This window comes from Aspergillus candidus (assembly GCF_002847045.1).
Source record: "Aspergillus candidus strain CBS 102.13 unplaced genomic scaffold BDW47scaffold_31, whole genome shotgun sequence".
Taxonomy (NCBI): Eukaryota; Fungi; Ascomycota; class Eurotiomycetes; order Eurotiales; family Aspergillaceae; genus Aspergillus; species Aspergillus candidus.
The window spans coordinates 58666-74867 of NW_020194036.1; the positions used below are offsets into that span (position 1 = coordinate 58666).

Here is a 16202-nt window from a genome sequence, read left to right on the forward strand (position 1 = left end):
GAGGCAAATATCGCAAGGCTGAGTGATCTGATATCTTCTTTTTTCATCTCTATAAGTACTTGGTGATCGATAGTATCCATGGCACACCCCCGCTTCCAGATCATGGATCAATCACATCATCACAACACCGCATTGCGCACTGAATACTCATCCACTGTACTTATTAGTTTTCTATACCTTCCCCTCATTGCCTCTTATCTCCATGCACACCATATGACTCAAATCCTGTCATGAGGCATGCTGCTATATCATCATGCAGGGATTTGATGGCGCATCGCGATGCGATTTATAATAGACGGCCAAAGCAGGAGTACAAGCGGGGTTTCTGACAGTAGTCTTCATTCTAGACTTCGAGTTCTAAACCTACGAGATAACCGCAAACTCGCTGAGAGGCTTGAATATGCTGCCCCGAAGCTAGCTAACACGCTAGTGCCAATTACACCACCACCATGCCCCATAACGCAAGCTGCGCAGTGGCGCAATTCTCGTAATATTAGCGACTTGCAACATGTGCGTGGACGTTAAAAGGTGAGGTTGGGCTTGGAATGGTACTGCATTCCAACTGTAAAGAACAATCACCCTCATGACTCGTCATCAAATCCGCCGTGTTGCCGTGATAGGCGCAGGAATCAGCGGGGTCGTTACGGCCGCACATCTACTCTCAGCAGGATTAGAGGTCACTGTGTTCGAGAGGAACCAGGCTGCCGGTGGGGTTTGGTATGTTTCTCATCTCCTATGACAGAATCGCTACTGATCGCCATGGCAGGCTATACGATAAACGCAAGCCGCATGACCCTCACTATCCTGCCGTCAAGCCATCAAAGGGCGAAGAAACAGTACATGGGACCGACGAGGCCGCGGTCTTGCTTGAACACGCGCCGCCGGGGTAAGAATGTCTGATAGACTCTCGGAATCCGAATTGACTGGTATAGTCCGTGCTATGAGGGTCTCAAGAATAACGTTCCAACCCCGTTGCTGCGCCTCACGTTTAACGCGTGGGCCCCAGGCACTCCTGACTTTGTCAGCCACCAGGTCATAAAAGAATACATCCAGGACACCGCGGAAACGGGTGGCTCGGAGGAAGTCACCATCTACGGGGCGAAGGTGACCCACGTTTGCAAAGTCGGGCCTGTCTGGCGTGTCTCTTGGGTTACCCGACGTGGTGCGGCACGGGACGCGGGGAGCGCGCGAGAGAAGACAGCTGTAAGATCTGTGCCGTGATCTACGTGGATCCATTTTGACGCGGGAGTCAGTATTTCGACGCGGTGATAGTAGCTTCGGGCCATTACCATGCTCCCCGCGTGCCTGATACACCTGGGCTAGCTACCGCCAAAGCGAACCATCCATCTCGAATCTCTCACTCAAAGGAATACAGGTCTCCACGAGATTACAAAAACATGGTATGATTAGGAACGTGCCACGGGCATTTAGAAGATTGGCTGATCATGGACCTAGACCGTTCTTCTAGTAGGCGGAGGTGTCTCGTCTGTTGATATAGCCCGCGAGCTCGGCCCCGTAGCGAAGAAAGTCTACCAAAGCACCCGCAACGGGAAATTCGACCCTCCATCTAGCCTACTACCCAAAAACGCAGTCAGGGTCAGCGAGATAGTCGGGCTTGAGGGTAGCTCGGACAAAGAACTTTCTCCTCTAACAGCACATTTGCAAACAGGACAGATATTGCGCGACATAGACGCTATAATATTCTGCACAGGGTACCACATGACCGTGCCATTTTTTCCTGAATACCACAATGATAATATATCGGCAGACCAGGCAGACGAGAAGGTTCTGGTCACAGACGGGAATCAGGTTCATAACCTGCACAAAGACATTTTCTACATCCAGGACCCCACGCTAGCTTTTGTTGGGGTTCCTTATTACACTGCAACGTTCACCTTGTTTGAGTTTCAAGCCATGGCAGTTGCAGCTGTGTTTTCTGGTATTGCGAGTCTTCCAACTACAAAGAATATGCGTACGGAATACCTAGCAAAGTTGAAACGGCTGGGCGCTGGGAAGCAATTCCACTCGCTGAAAGATGTGGAGGACATTTACGTCAGAGAACTTGTGGAGTGGGTGAACAACGGTCGATCTGCTTTCCATCTTCCTCCGATTGAAGGGCATACAAAGCAGTGGTTTCAAGCGAGGAAAGCATATAAGGAACATGTAAAGATACTTCAAGGCAAATCGTAGAATCGCCCCATGGAAGTTGAAAGATAGCGGTCATATTTCGCAAAACCTAGAAGACGTTTTTAAGCCGAACACAGCAAATTGCTCGATTATAGTAGTTTAGTAGCACAATCCACCGCAGTAATGGCGTTTCATGCACCATAGAAACTAGAGTTCTAATTCCATAATTGCTAGCTATGGTCGCGAGGCACATCATGCAGGATCTGTATGACGAGATATGATGGCGACATGGTGTCTTGTAGAGCCACTAACCTTGCGCTCTGGTGGCGGAAAAAGCACCATGCAGCCAGACCACGTTGGTTATCAACAAGACTGACGGCTTGCAGAGTCCGAATTGCGCGAGCTTCACTATAATGAGGAATAGTGGTTTGAAGTGGAGGTGGGGAGGAAGCAAGGAGGAGAGCCTAGACTATCGACCATTACTTCACCCAGAATAACGGCTATTTGAGTTGTAAATATTATGTAGAAGTTCCACACTTTTCTTTTGCAAATGCGTTGTTGTTTTCATGACAACGACTATGGCACCCCCTGTAGCAAATGTTAACGAGCGTGCTATTGAGCCGTCCCCGAGGGCTATCCGGGAAGCGCCAAAGCGGAGATGGGTGAGCTATATTTGGGATACTTTTGATAAATCACCAGAAGAGCGTCGACTACTATTCAAGTTGGACACAGCGATTCTAACATTTGCATCACTGGGTAGCTACTCTATCTTCGTGAGCTCGAGAGAATTTCTTTCTGCTAACGCCAGCAGGTTATTTCATTAAATACCTTGACCAGGTCAATATTAACAATGCATTCGTTTCGGGAATGTGAGTATAGACTGCATGAATTAGGTTCCTGTTACCCACTCTCTAATGCCAAATAGGAAAGAAGATCTAGGACTATACGGAAACGAGCTGAACTACATGCAAGCATGTTGGACTGTGGGATATGTCATTGGAGAAATTCCCAGCAATTTGCTTCTGACGCGGATTCGACCACGGTATTGGATTCCTGCTATGGAGGTATGTATCGTTTTTGTTGTCCAACGAGGACAGTACTAAAATGTAGTAGTTATTGTGGACGGTCCTTACGTTCTCGCTCTCGCGATGTAACACCGCTACACAATTTTATGTTCTGCGGTTCTTCGTCGGTATGCTTCTCTTAATGACAACCTAGTTGATAAAAAGCAACTGACATCATTAGGTCTCGCTGAAAGCACATTCTACCCCGGAATGCAATATATCATCGGCTCCTGGTATCGTAAAGACGAACTCGCAAAACGCTCGTGTATATTCCATACTAGTAGTGGCATTGCGGCCATGTTTTCAGGATACCTCATGGCTGCTGTGTATAACCTAGAAGGACGCGGTGGGTTCCGAGGCTGGCAGTGGGAAGTGCATTCGATTTCATTCTCACAGGACTGGGCATGCTAACATATTTCTGCAGGCTCTTCGTGGTCGATGGCATCATCTCTTTGCCAATCGCACTAAGTGGATTTTTTATCCTCCCAGACGTGCCGGAGATTTCGAGCCCGTGGTATCTCAGCGAACGGGTGCGTTGACTCAAATATGAGTTATATCGAGATATCAACTAATTTGAGGATAGGAAGTTGAGCTTGCCCAGAAACGAATGGAGCTTGAAGGTCGGAAAAATCGGCAACCTTTTACAAAGAAAAAGTTCAAGAAGATATTTTCCTCGTGGCATATCTATCTTTTGACGATAGCGTACATGTGAGTTCCTTATATACCCTTACGTCATGGATAATGTGAGATATTGATCAAAAGCAGAGCATTCAACAATGCGGGCACAGGCAGCCAGCCAGTTTTTCAGCAGTAAGTTAAATTTACAAACGCGTTGGAAGACAGAGTTCTTATAAAGTATCCAGATATCTCAAATCGTCCAAGGACCCAAAATACACCGTGGCCCAAATAAACGCCTATCCAACGACTACGAACGCTGTCCAGGTCGTCACAACGCTCATATATGCTTGTGTGTTCCATGGCCATTCCCACACATCAACAGAAAACATGCTAATCGCGCTATAAAAAGGGACTTCTGACTCTATTCTCAACGGAAAACGCTGGCCTCCTATCATATTCGGCGCAGTGAGTATCTCCCCTTCGTTTGATTGTCACCGCAAGGTCAAACCCAGAGCTAACTCAGACCAGAGTATAAACGTAATTTGCTACGTGTCTCTTGCAGTGTGGGATATCCCCGAAAGTTGGCGGTGGGCCTGCTATATCCTCTGCGGCGCAGGGTCTGGTATCAGCGGGCTGCTCATGGCGTGAGTGACTCCAGTTTTTCTGTTATTGATAGAGAATCATAACCCACGCTATAATGATATATGAGCTAATCTCAAGTGAAACAGATGGGCTCAGGAAATATGCTCCGAAGACAATGAGGAACGCGCTCTCGTCATTGGCTCCATGAATGAAATGGCCTACGTGTTCCAAGCCTGGCTACCCCAGGTGGTGTGGCAACAGGTAGACGCACCGCAGTATCAGAAGGGGTTTATTACGGTCACTATACTGTCTATTATCTTGATTGTCACTACTTGCGGGATCTTTTCCATACAGAACTCCGAGGCTAAGAGTCATAGGTAAGTCAAGATTACTCTAAAAGCTAGCGGTAATACTGTTTTGTTGACAATTGTTTACAGACCGCACGGAAAACATAGTGAAGATCCAATAGAGACAGAACAAAGTACTAATGGCACAGTGTAAGGGTTATCACACATGGAATTTATTGGAGCTTAGAGGCTATAACACATTTGAGACCACCAGAAAATTGAATGTGACAGCCATTTTGCTGCTATGAATACGTTCCTGTGGCGCTGTAATGGTTCAAAAAAGCCAGCACTCATATATAGATATCTAGGGAGTTACTTGATATTATTGCAGTGATGCATGAGAGTTTGAGAGCCAAAGGATATCTGCTAATGTGACATTGAATATACCCTGGTTTTAGTCCCCCGACACCATGGAAGTGAATACAGCGAACAATCTAGACACTGCATGAAGAAATCAATCTAGGGCTACTGTCCCAGTGATGCCTGGAAGCCAGATCAGTAAAGTCACACAAAGGGCATTGCTGCCTGGTACCCGGGCACGTGATGCTGTCTTCTCGGAGGGACCCTATGAAGGTATTTATATCGCTTCCTTTCCTCTGCAATCCTCTGTCTCTACTTCTTCTTGTATCGTCATCAGTTATCTGCTTGTCTGCTCGTCTTGGTGGGGATACACTGGGATTTTATCAAGTCAACCAAGTAGGCTACTCTCTCCATCCTCATTACTCTTCTTCTGACCAATACTATAGTCAAAGCCAGCTAACCACACATCTTCAAGGCTACAAGATCTCTCACAACCATTTGGACAGTGCTCTGAGTCTCTCCCTTTCCCACATAAACCTCCAACATGGATACCGAAAGCGTAAGTCGGAGCTCCCAGGATGTAGTGGATCCTGACCGACCCTCTCAGAAACGTGCACATCAGGCGAAGCAAATTGAAACCATACACAGTTATGTGACTCGGTGGATGATAAAGGTAAACAATAAATGATCAGTAACATTGAAGAGATCCCTGCTAATTTTGGATAAATGGACAGGAATGCAAAGTTGACGCGTGTGTTGACTGTTTCCTACGACGCCTAAGTGAAATACGAAAGCCGGTCCCCGGCTTTCACGGGCCCGACCTCCTAGATTTCAACTCATTTGAGGGCGAAGAGGCACACAAGCTGGAGATGATAGTGCAGGAGCTGCGCACTAACTTTAACAACTTACTTATTCATTATCCAGAGCATGAAGGTAGTCTTCTGGCCAATGAGAGGGTCTTGAGACATCTGAAAGGCAGACTGAATTTCCTGTTGCAGCATATGTCAATGCTATCAAGAGATACGCCACCCGAGAAGAAAGACAAAGAATTCATTCAGGCCATGCAAGATGTGCTCTTGTCGAGTCGTATCCGACAGCTGGAAGATTATCTCCAGACAGATCAACCTGAATCGTCTGCCTTGCAAGAAGGTTCATTGGAAGAGACATGCCGCCAGTTACGGGACTCCTTTCAAGGGGAAGCGGCTTCAGCATCTTTCGTATGTGGAGGTGAGATACCACTGGGCACTGCCACATCGCTCTCTGCGCCTCCACCAGTGCAGCTTGTATGGTGGGCTGGGGAGCAGCCGGCGGGAGACCGACGACTCATCCTTCCCCTCGATGATGCTACCCCCGAGAGTAGTCTCGAGAGGCTTCGACATCTTGTCGCAGACTGTGAGCCTGCATCATTTGGTAGGGGACAGGAAGATGTTCTCGATCCTGCGTACCGCAATGCAGGAAAACTTGATCCCACCCAGTTTCTCACAAACTTCCACCCTGCCGACTTCGGCATCATCGAGAGTGTGGAGAAGATCCTCCTCCCCAACGTTGGCACAAACATCAAGGACCTTGTGCACTGCCGTAAACTCACATGGGAGCTTTACAAGTTGAATGTATTACCCCTGCCTTTTGTCTATACTCCTGATTAGGTTGCTAATGGTAATGCCTTCAAGGTCTATTCTGGGCCATCGGGAATCTTCCAGAAACACGTCGACACACCCCGGGCGGAAAATCAAATTGCATCTCTTGTCGTTTGTCTCCCATCCCCGTTCAAGGGTGGGCAATTGTCTGTCCGGCACAACAACCGAGAAGTCGAATTCGATTGGAGCTCCCGGAGTTCCTCTTCCATCCAGTGGGCGGCTTTCTACACTGACTGCGAGCACGAGATCAAACAGATCACCGAGGGAGAGCGCATAACATTGACATACAATATTTATGCGACAGACGCATCTGGAGATAGTAATGTATCACCAAATAACAACGCTATCAATCCCGAAACACTGGCACCGTATAGATTTCTACGAAATCTCATCCAACAACCTAGTTTTATGAAAGAAGGTATCACGCAACAACAAGCAATCACACCACTCATCGAATAAAGCTGACGAATGAGTTACAGGCGGAGTTATAGGTTTCTACAGTTCCCATGCCTATCCACACGCATCAGAAGTCGCCAAGACACAGTTACCCAGTGCCCTGAAAGGCTCTGACATTATCCTGTACTCCATCTTCAAATCACTCGGGATGAATGTGGACGTTCTGCCTATTCTTGACGTTGACCCCATCCACGAGTCCCATTATTATGATGCCTTGATAGATACTGTCAAAGAACGCAAAAAACCTGCCCTTGTTTGAAGACATCAGTCTCCCTATGTCCGAAGAGGAGTACCAAGACGTCGCGCGCCAGTGGAAAGTACTATTCGTATCTCGTCGAGTCAAGGGGATGGACCATTTAGCGGATTACGCCCGAGCCTGTGGCTATCCCCTCTGCAAGGGGGATCCGTACGCGACGGTCAGGGAAATAATTGGCACGGAGCGCCATGCCTATCGCGCCACAGATCTCTCGCAGGAATACGGCATGACCATGGTTTGTCTATCTCAATCCCGTATCCATTGTACCCCCGATAGCTAACAGAGTACAATAAGGAAGAAGTCATGTCCGATTGGTCCTCCAGCTACGTAGCAGGTGTTACTTGGATCAATGAGCCCGCTCATCGCGAAATGGCGCTCAGCTACATAGCGTATGGAAACGAGGCTTCCATTGATACCATGTACTCATCTGCTGCTATCTTGGTGATCATTCCACCCTACGAAGAGCGTCAGGCTTTGTTGTCGGAACGGACGTAGGCTTCCATTTGAACCATGCACACCCGTCTGCCGCCATCCTGGTGGTCATTCCACCTTTCAAAGGGCGCCAGAACTTGCTATCAGAACGGGCGAAAGGAGTCTATAATGCTTCATGATTTATTACAAGATTGCCAAAAGGATTTTCATAATAGCTATAGGAATCAAATGTTTGGATTGCCATTGTCCACGGTAGATATATACACGATTTAGACTCCGGAGAGTAAGTATGATGAGTAGAAGTGCCTTGTTTTACCACGCCCTAGCTGCTTGTTTACAGGTGAAAAGCGACTTCACCTAATATAGAGCAAGGTTTAAAAAAGCTTATGGTAGATATACAACTACTTCTCGAACCCCACGTCTACCCCTAGTCAACCTAAAGAACTTCATCAAGCATGTCAAGTCCCGTAAATTTCGTCGCATAATATATACTTTACACCCATACTAACACCCTAGATAACCAACTCCTCCTTCCGTCTCCGAAAAGCAACTTTCGCCCTCGGATCCGAATTGAGCGAAATGCCATTCTTCATCGGAATCACCTTACACCCCTCAGCGAGCTTAAACTCATACTTCAGAAGGATATGGCACAGCGCAATCTTAACCTCATTGATAGCAAAGAACCGACCGGGGCAAGCGTGCTTGCCAAATCCAAACGCCATGTGGTCCGGGGACGGAGACACACACTGCGCGGAGGTCTCGTGGCCGGGGACTTCGCGCAGGCGCAGGAATCGGTAGGGGTCGTATGTTTCGGCATTGGGGTATACGCTCTCATCCCACATGCGGTTGGTGGAGACGAGGATGTTTGAACCTCTGGGGATGACGGTTCCGTCGGAGAGAGTGAGTTTCTCCTGGACGAGACGGCGCATGGAGGCTGTGAGGTTGATTCGCGTTAGATCTAAGTTATGGGAGTCTGGGGAGGGAATAGATTGACTCACCGATGGCGATCGGCTTCACCCGTTGGGTTTCTTTCAGGACGCTGTCCATGAGACGGAGCTTGTACAGAGTCGCCTTCTTCCATCCCTCGTCCTGAATGACATTGATGACTTCCTCACGCAACTCTTTAACCAGGTCATCCTTCCCGGCAATGTCGAATAGCACCTGAGTGAGCAGGTCGGACGTGGTGTGAATGGCAGCGACGGAGAACGAGATCTGCGCGAGAGTAGGGTTGTAGGGACGGCCCTTGGCGGATTCTTCCATCCACTGCATGGCGTCGACGTAGCGCTCGGGCTCCCGGCCTTCCTTGAGGGCGGCTTCTTTGGCGGCGCGACGCTCTTCAATGACTGGCGTGATGATTTCCCTGGCTTCCTTGAGCTGCTCCCGGATTTTACGGCAAGACGGGAGGAACCAGTTCGCGAAACGCCGAAGAGGCCTGGGCCACATACGGAGATCTTGGGCAGCGAGGAACGAATTAACCGTGTAAGTGACCGTGATGCGTAGCCAGGCGGGATCGCGACAGATCCTGTCGCCTAGGAAAACTTTAGAGGAGAGCTGGGCCACGATGCGAAGGATAGTGGACTTCAGGTTGACTTCGTGCCAGTCTGGGACGTTACATTAGTTCTTGAATCGTCTACCACAAAGACGGACAGGACAAACCAGGGCTGTCGGTCAAAACGGTACTCAGAGCAAGCGCCGTCTCCGACGAGAGTGGCTCCGTGACATTGCCTACATGAACGTTAGCCGTGGATGCATATAAAAATGCACAGCGTTCGACTACTAACCGAGACTCTGCGTCAGTTTCGTCCGGATGGCATCCTGCAGAATGGATTCGACGGATGTTCCCTCGGCAAAGGGCTCGAAGCCGGGAAGAGTCGAGTGGAATTCATCTGCGACGCTCAAGCCGAAGTTCAGCGCATGGTGGCTGCGAAGTTCCGTGGCGTATTTCGGTGACAGAATTGTCTTTTCACCGTTCTCGGTGATGATGCGGAATACGTTGGTCTAATTGGACACGTCTTAGTTCGCGCTCCACTGTCATTTGCATTTCGAGTGTCTTGTTTTGGGCTAGGTTCATGCAAGTCGGCTTCCCGTAAATCGGCGTCGCGCCTTCAACTATTCACGTACCTTCGCCAGTCCCGCCTGGATCAGATTCTGTGCATTTTGCACAAAACGCCTCTTCGCATTGGTACTCTGGAATTCGAAACGTCCTTTTCCATTGATGAGGGGAAGTCGCGAACCGTACGACGGTGCCAGCAAGAAGACCAAGGTGGACAGGAGTAACACTCCCGCCAGTCCATAAGGTCCCAGACCTGTCGCGTAGGGTTCAAGCTCACGGAGCATGGTGGTCGGATGTCGGTCGGTGATAGCTACCCCAACACAAATTTTCCGCAAATCGTGGGGAAGGGAAAGGACAGTCCTTTATATTGCGTTGGCTCCCCCTATCACAGTCGGTTATAAAGTTCTGCTCGGCAGGATTCGCACTTTCTCCACCGCGCGACGCATATTAAACACCAGGACTGTAACCGGGGTGCACGGATACTGTCTTCCGCAGGCATAATTTAAACGAGATTTTTTTATGCCAGGTGTGCCTTAGTTAATGTTGGGCGTTGGACTCCCTTTCCCTCAACGGGTGGAGCACGGGTTGAATCATCGCTTGGGAGTCTCCACCAACCATACCGTGTGTAAATAAAGGCGATCTACACGCGAGCTACCGGATCAATCCAGGATAGGCTTAGAAGTGTGAAAGCGCTGATTCATGTCCCCGCAAGTCAACCTCTCACCGGTACCGCCCGTCTCCCCTACTGCCCGATGGAGCTATTTGCAGGGTCGCTTGGCTGCCACAATTTACCGAGCAAAAACGGGAAGACGGAACAGCTAGACACAGCTCTGACATCTGCCCGCCGGGGACGGATGTTTTGGACTGTTGTCTCGCCATTTGGCGATAGACTAGGATCTACGATAGTGCATGTTTGCGAAATATTAGAAAGGTCATTTATGATGCTTGTTGCCCTCCCCGTTAAGGATCTCTGTCCGCGTGGTTACGACGGACGCGTCTCTAAGCGAAGGCATCTACCCCTGTGCAATCCAATCCTGTGCTAAACTCTATCGCAACGTCCCCACCCTTGCTGACAGGGTTGACGCAGCTGCAGATATGTTGCATTATGATATTTATGCAGTTTTCCGCGTATGAAGAAAAGCCGGAATGCCGAGTGTGGTTGTAGGGCTCCTCAAAACACACCACTCAGGAAGAACACTGCAGCTACTCTAGCAGGCCATGATGATCACGCGTTCATCACATCTCACAACCCACGCTGCCACCTTATGGGCACGGACGTTTATCATTTAAAATCAGACATGAGCGTTCACGAGATCTACAGCGGAGAAGTGCGATCGGACCATTCCGAGCCGAGACTGACAGTAATCCGCAGATAGGGCAAGAAAACCACGTGAATTGGGTTGTTCATAGCAAGTGCACCTCAATATCATGATCCATCTATTCGGGTTATGCGTCTGCTATTCCATGTGAACTTCCGCTGCTACCTAAAGTAGAGACTGAATGAACCTGGAACATGTTCCAAGTAGCACCGTCCCGCCCATCCATTCCCCCCGGACGCGCGCTTGGGGCAAGAATGGACTGCACTTTTTTAATTGTCAGACAGATTAGTGACGATGCATCGGACATAGGTCATGGCCGGGAGTTGGGTATGCGAATTAGACAGTCTCAGATCGAGCAATATGTTGAACATGGCCAGTATTACCTGGCGGGATAGCTTCATGTGATGCAGAAATAGTACACCAACATCACCAAACGAGAGTCCCAGGCATGATTCGGACACTCGGAAGCTCCGAATACGACATCCGCAGCTCCAGCTTTCGGAATCCTATTTCAATCCCCTTTGGACTGGGAAGACAGTGACTGCGACATATCATTGACCGGATTCAATACATCTTTATTTATACCTACACCATGTCGTGATCAATCATCATTCGTCTGACATCCTTTACAGATCATGACGTAAATAGAAACTCTATACAATGCACATTCTATGGAATTGTGGATTCTTTGTCTGTGGTGCCCTGTGAGATTAACAGATCTGGTGTAACATTCCCCGATCTCCACTAGACCAATTTGCAACACGTCTGGTTGGGAAACCAATAGCGGAGCTTCCTGCAGCTGCAAGTGACGGATCGACTGTCAGCTTTGAACATCTGCATGGGATGTTCAGTATTTCCTCGGGACATCATCTTAATAGGAATCCTTTTCATCAGAAGAAGGGTTCAATATATAACGACACCATTCTCCAAACCATGGCAACGGTTTTCGAAGATCAAAGCATTCCTCTCAGTATTTTTCGTTCCCTCAAAGCATACACACCCAATACCCAAGCATCTTACATACGACCCCAACAAACACAAAATGAGAATCACCTCCCCCAAAAGCGGCGACAAGATCAACCTCAAGGAGGACTGGCAAGTCTCCTGGGAAGATGTCCAGCCGTGCGTTGCCCATAACCTATCACTCTTCCTTGTTCAAAGTTAACAATAGCAATCCTTCCACAGATCCGATGGCCACGAGATAAGCCTCTGGCTAACCCACTACACCACAGACCCCGCGCAGCACACCCTCCTAGACCTGGGCGTGGACCCTACCCAGCAGAGCTGTGTGACTATTCCTGGAAAGCACAGGCATGGAATTGATGGCGGGTACGTTGATTCATACTTTCGTATCTCATGCGACAACGAAGGAGGAACTGGCTGACTAATAATGGCAATTTACAGCGACCATTATAGAGTGTGGGCCACCAGGCCTGATCTCAAGTCGTGGCCGCCGAGTATTCTCGCCGAGTCGGCTAACTTCCATGTTGATAATCCTGTGAAAAAAGGGAAATGAGTCTTGTTCTGTAGGTATCTTGATCTGGGCGCATGATGAACTGGGATGGGGGGAGTGGGATTGGGAAACTGGGGAAGTGTTTCTGTACGCTTCGGCGACCCTCGCATGTATGTGGCATGGGCCAAGTTGGAACGTGTATCTAGGCTTGGTGTTTTAGATGGAGAATTTGACACGGAACGCGCAGTGAACTATGTCCCCTATTACAGTTGCAGGTAAATAAGCTGGAGTTTACGGTAAGCACTCTTCGTCGTGGTGGTGATATTATCGCGTACACCGAGGTCCGAATAGTAAAGCAGGAAGTGCCGTTTGTAGAAATGTGAACAATCGGAATATCTTGGAACGTAACCCTGTCTCATTTAAATTCATCAAACTAAAAAAGAAAAGGAAAAAATCATCTAGGTTATTGTTATCCATGTGTGCTCCTCGAAGACAACATATGTGATCACCTTGAAGGACGTATATTCCTCAAGAGAAGAGCCAAACGACCCCGTAAGCTCCTGGCAAGGGTCGCTGCGACGACCCGACTCTGAGGGAACAGACTTGCAGTAACAAGAGAAACGCCAATGCAGACAGTCGCCGCGCTAGCAAACGCAGAGAAGAGGCCCAGATACGACAAAATTTCTATACCCGGTCGCTTGAATATGTAGCTCCTTTGCTCCCCGGGACGCGTCAGACGGTTCAAGGCCGGCACGTATTTGAACTCGAATAGCGTTTGCTTTCCAAGGCCGGTACCTTCGGCGAGAAGATGATTCCAGGCTACCTTACGTCGGGTCTGTGAACGCAGGGGAAATGGTCAGAATAGTCTGTTCCGTGGGATTGGCGAAGCAAAAAGAGAAAGGAAGGGATGCCCACCTCGATCATACACCGGTCGATAAAAGGCACCTTGGTCACCGTCTTGGCTTGCATCTTGACCCAAAAACAGTATCCCCACATAAGGACGCGGTAATACCAGTTTGTGCGAGGGACATGAAGCTCGTCGGCAAGTCGGTCCCCGTTGAACAGCCGGGTCAGGGCATCGATGTACCCCTTGGAAGCGTATAGAGGCGCCGTGTTCTCCAGCCCTATGGCAATGTTTTTCGCCAGAACGCGCCCCGTATCTGCGGGAGCGAACTCGTTGATAAGCATCGATTGAGACACAATCTTGCCCCTAGCGGCCGTTGCAAAGAACTCCGTCGGCGCGCCCATGTAGTGCCCTACTAGACGCCACAGCGCGATGTAGTCCTCGATCTCCTGATCGCTCAGGTGAATCCCCTGGCGAGGCAGGCCCAGCCAGACCACCGTGCCGCTGAAGGTATTGATCGTGGCAAAGGAGTCCAGGTCGTTGATGGGGAGGCCGAACTTCTCGATGTCGTAGTAGCTTGGGTCTTCCTTCACGAGGCTCATGATTCGGCGCCGAACGGCGGAGTGCAGCAGTCTCACTCGCACGGAGGCTATCTGTCCCTCGCCACCGGGGTTCATGCCGTCTGTCAGACGGTGCACCTGAAGCGTGTGCTGGGCTGTCTCTAGCAATCGTCGTCGCACGACGTGGTGGCTAAATCCGCCTGTCCGGGATAGGGTCTCTCCTACGCGGATTGCTCCCCTGGAGATTTGTCAGGATGGACATCAACGAATAGATTCCGGTGGAGTATACATACATGCCACCCAGTAAACTTTGGAAAGATAGCTGCCAGTAAGTCCACTATCAGCCCAGTCCTACACACAGCTCGAAGGATACATACCACGTTCGTGATCGGCACGAGATACCGCCAGAATATGTCCTGGCCCCGGTGGATCTGGTCCCAATCAACCCATTCCGGGACTGTGTTTATCTGCCTCCAGAGCTCATCGAGCGCCGGATGGCTCTCGTGGTGGTCTCGCAACAGCGCATATCGGTCTGCCCTCAGAGGCGTGCCACTGTCATCGGAGTCCGCGATGATCCTGTCCAACACTTCGCTACACTCATCCGCGAGAGTGTCGCAGGTCCGAGTCAACGGTTCAAATTCACTGTGTGGGAGATGCTCATCGGTCCACTCGAATTGATAGTCCCAGAAATCATATATAATTCGATTTCCGGTGGTGTTCTTCGTGTTCGTCATTTTGTTCCAATTGGGCGGACTAGTTGTCTTGCCGCGAGTGGGGCATTAAAACACTGAGGGGTTGTCTGGTTCACGTACGAGACCCTGGAGCCTGAGAACAGCAGATATACATTCTTTTGACGTCGCCATGATACTTCTCCAGACCCGCGGACCGGGATCCGTTGGCAAGAGGAGTTCCTTCAGGTTTCCCATGAATGAGGGCTCGACGGGATCGGTGAACCCTTCGAGCCGAGTGGTTTGCATGTGAAATGCGGACTTTACTAGCCTCATACCCGACGGGCCGTTCTCAGCGGATGGTGAATATGATGTCTTTCATGAGGTTATCTAGGGATGTTTAAGCAGCATGAAAGAGGGAGAAACTATCAATGGATATTTTTTTTCTGGGGTCTAAAACAGTCCATGATGAAGAAGACCCAGAATATAGTGGGTGGACCCAATAGACAGTGCGACCACGAGTCATTAATATTCCACTTGACCAAAGCCTTTTAAAAACAAACCCTACCAGAATTTGGCTGTCGCGATGGGCTGGGCCACAGCCTCAATAACATTATCTAGATGCGGTTCATCAATTCAGGAGCTCGATAAACTTAACAAATTGTTAGAAATCCAGAGGGTTGTCTGTTGCTTTATCGGCGTCTGGCTGATTTTGACGCTATTCCCACCTGGTTTAGCCCTGTTGAGAAACGATCTCATTGGAGATTAAGCGGTGCAGTCCCCACACCTGCCCCAGAGCACAATGCAGGGCCTGCCTTTTGACCAGCAAGACAATGAATATCATACGCTCATGATTATTTCTTTCCAGCGCCGATTCCCTGGAACACTACAACTGTGGGGATGTGAGACATACGAGGCATGGCAGAACCACTTGAAATCGGTCCAAATCTCCATTGTCTTGGGAGAATATATTGATTTTACGGCTCTCAGACCCCCATCAGCCAAGATTACAGCCGTCGGGCGTGCAACGTGGCCCTGAGGATCACTTATCGCCCCCCTGGCTGACAACGCTCGTATACGCAGATCATTTTTCATGACTCGATCCAGATAGAGGCTATACTAGTTCTATCAATTCAGTTGGAAGATGACGAGGCTTATTGGTCATGTTCTAGACTCGACTACAGGGGGCGGGGAAAGGAAGGAACATGAACTGCACGTGCAAAGATGATACGCAGAGCAATATAAGTATGAGTTGGCCCTGGAACCTAATATCGGGGTACATTAGTTTTCCCATATGCTGGGCTCCTGCCTCAAACGATCATCGTCGCAGTCAGACTATATATATAGCTTTCACTATGTGGGACCAATCCTGTAGGTTTAGCCCCCACTGTGCTGACCCTTCACCTGGCCTAGTCGCTGGATTTCACTATCAAAGTTGATCTCCATGGGGGAATAGTGTTTAGCTTTGTAGTTAGCCCTGTGCGTC

At 49.3% G+C, this 16202-nt stretch overlaps 5 protein-coding genes across 5 annotated transcripts; 3 read left to right on the forward strand and 2 right to left on the reverse strand.

Annotated features, from left to right (window-relative positions):
* Positions 1 to 583: 583 nt before the first annotated feature.
* BDW47DRAFT_118375 (putative FAD dependent oxidoreductase) lies at positions 584 to 4772 on the forward strand (the record flags this gene model as incomplete). The annotated part of the gene is made up of 16 exons (XM_024815202.1): positions 584 to 717; positions 767 to 886; positions 933 to 1203; positions 1254 to 1400; positions 1456 to 2163; positions 2736 to 2900; positions 3021 to 3191; positions 3241 to 3319; positions 3373 to 3556; positions 3616 to 3721; positions 3775 to 3899; positions 3957 to 4001; positions 4055 to 4158; positions 4219 to 4274; positions 4338 to 4453; positions 4538 to 4772. 16 exons carry the CDS (start codon positions 584 to 586, stop codon positions 4770 to 4772), a joined length of 2766 nt encoding a protein of 921 aa, XP_024670874.1.
* An 810-nt stretch (positions 4773 to 5582) lies between these two features.
* On the forward strand, positions 5583 to 7882 carry BDW47DRAFT_132480 (2OG-Fe(II) oxygenase; the record flags this gene model as incomplete). Its single annotated transcript, XM_024817562.1, has 7 exons — positions 5583 to 5597; positions 5646 to 5711; positions 5773 to 6648; positions 6709 to 7093; positions 7155 to 7357; positions 7419 to 7622; positions 7682 to 7882. The coding sequence occupies 7 exons, from the start codon at positions 5583 to 5585 to the stop codon at positions 7880 to 7882; spliced, it is 1950 nt and encodes a 649-aa protein (XP_024670875.1).
* A 449-nt stretch (positions 7883 to 8331) lies between these two features.
* On the reverse strand, positions 8332 to 10156 carry BDW47DRAFT_126780 (cytochrome P450; the record flags this gene model as incomplete). Its single annotated transcript, XM_024816610.1, has 5 exons — positions 8332 to 8753; positions 8818 to 9420; positions 9476 to 9544; positions 9601 to 9817; positions 9941 to 10156. 5 exons carry the CDS (start codon positions 10154 to 10156, stop codon positions 8332 to 8334), a joined length of 1527 nt encoding a protein of 508 aa, XP_024670876.1.
* Positions 10157 to 12133: 1977 nt separating this feature from the next.
* BDW47DRAFT_107819 (uncharacterized protein) lies at positions 12134 to 12895 on the forward strand. The gene is made up of 3 exons (XM_024813087.1): positions 12134 to 12313; positions 12377 to 12520; positions 12596 to 12895. Exons 1-3 carry the CDS (start codon positions 12234 to 12236, stop codon positions 12705 to 12707), a joined length of 336 nt encoding a protein of 111 aa, XP_024670877.1. The 5' UTR covers positions 12134 to 12233; the 3' UTR covers positions 12708 to 12895.
* Positions 12896 to 13116: 221 nt separating this feature from the next.
* On the reverse strand, positions 13117 to 15057 carry BDW47DRAFT_45426 (oxygenase MpaB family protein). The gene is made up of 4 exons (XM_024819075.1): positions 14426 to 15057; positions 14342 to 14370; positions 13560 to 14286; positions 13117 to 13479 (listed from the first exon to the last, which is right to left on the reverse strand). The coding sequence occupies exons 1-4, from the start codon at positions 14780 to 14782 to the stop codon at positions 13150 to 13152; spliced, it is 1443 nt and encodes a 480-aa protein (XP_024670878.1). The 5' UTR covers positions 14783 to 15057; the 3' UTR covers positions 13117 to 13149.
* Positions 15058 to 16202: the final 1145 nt, after the last annotated feature.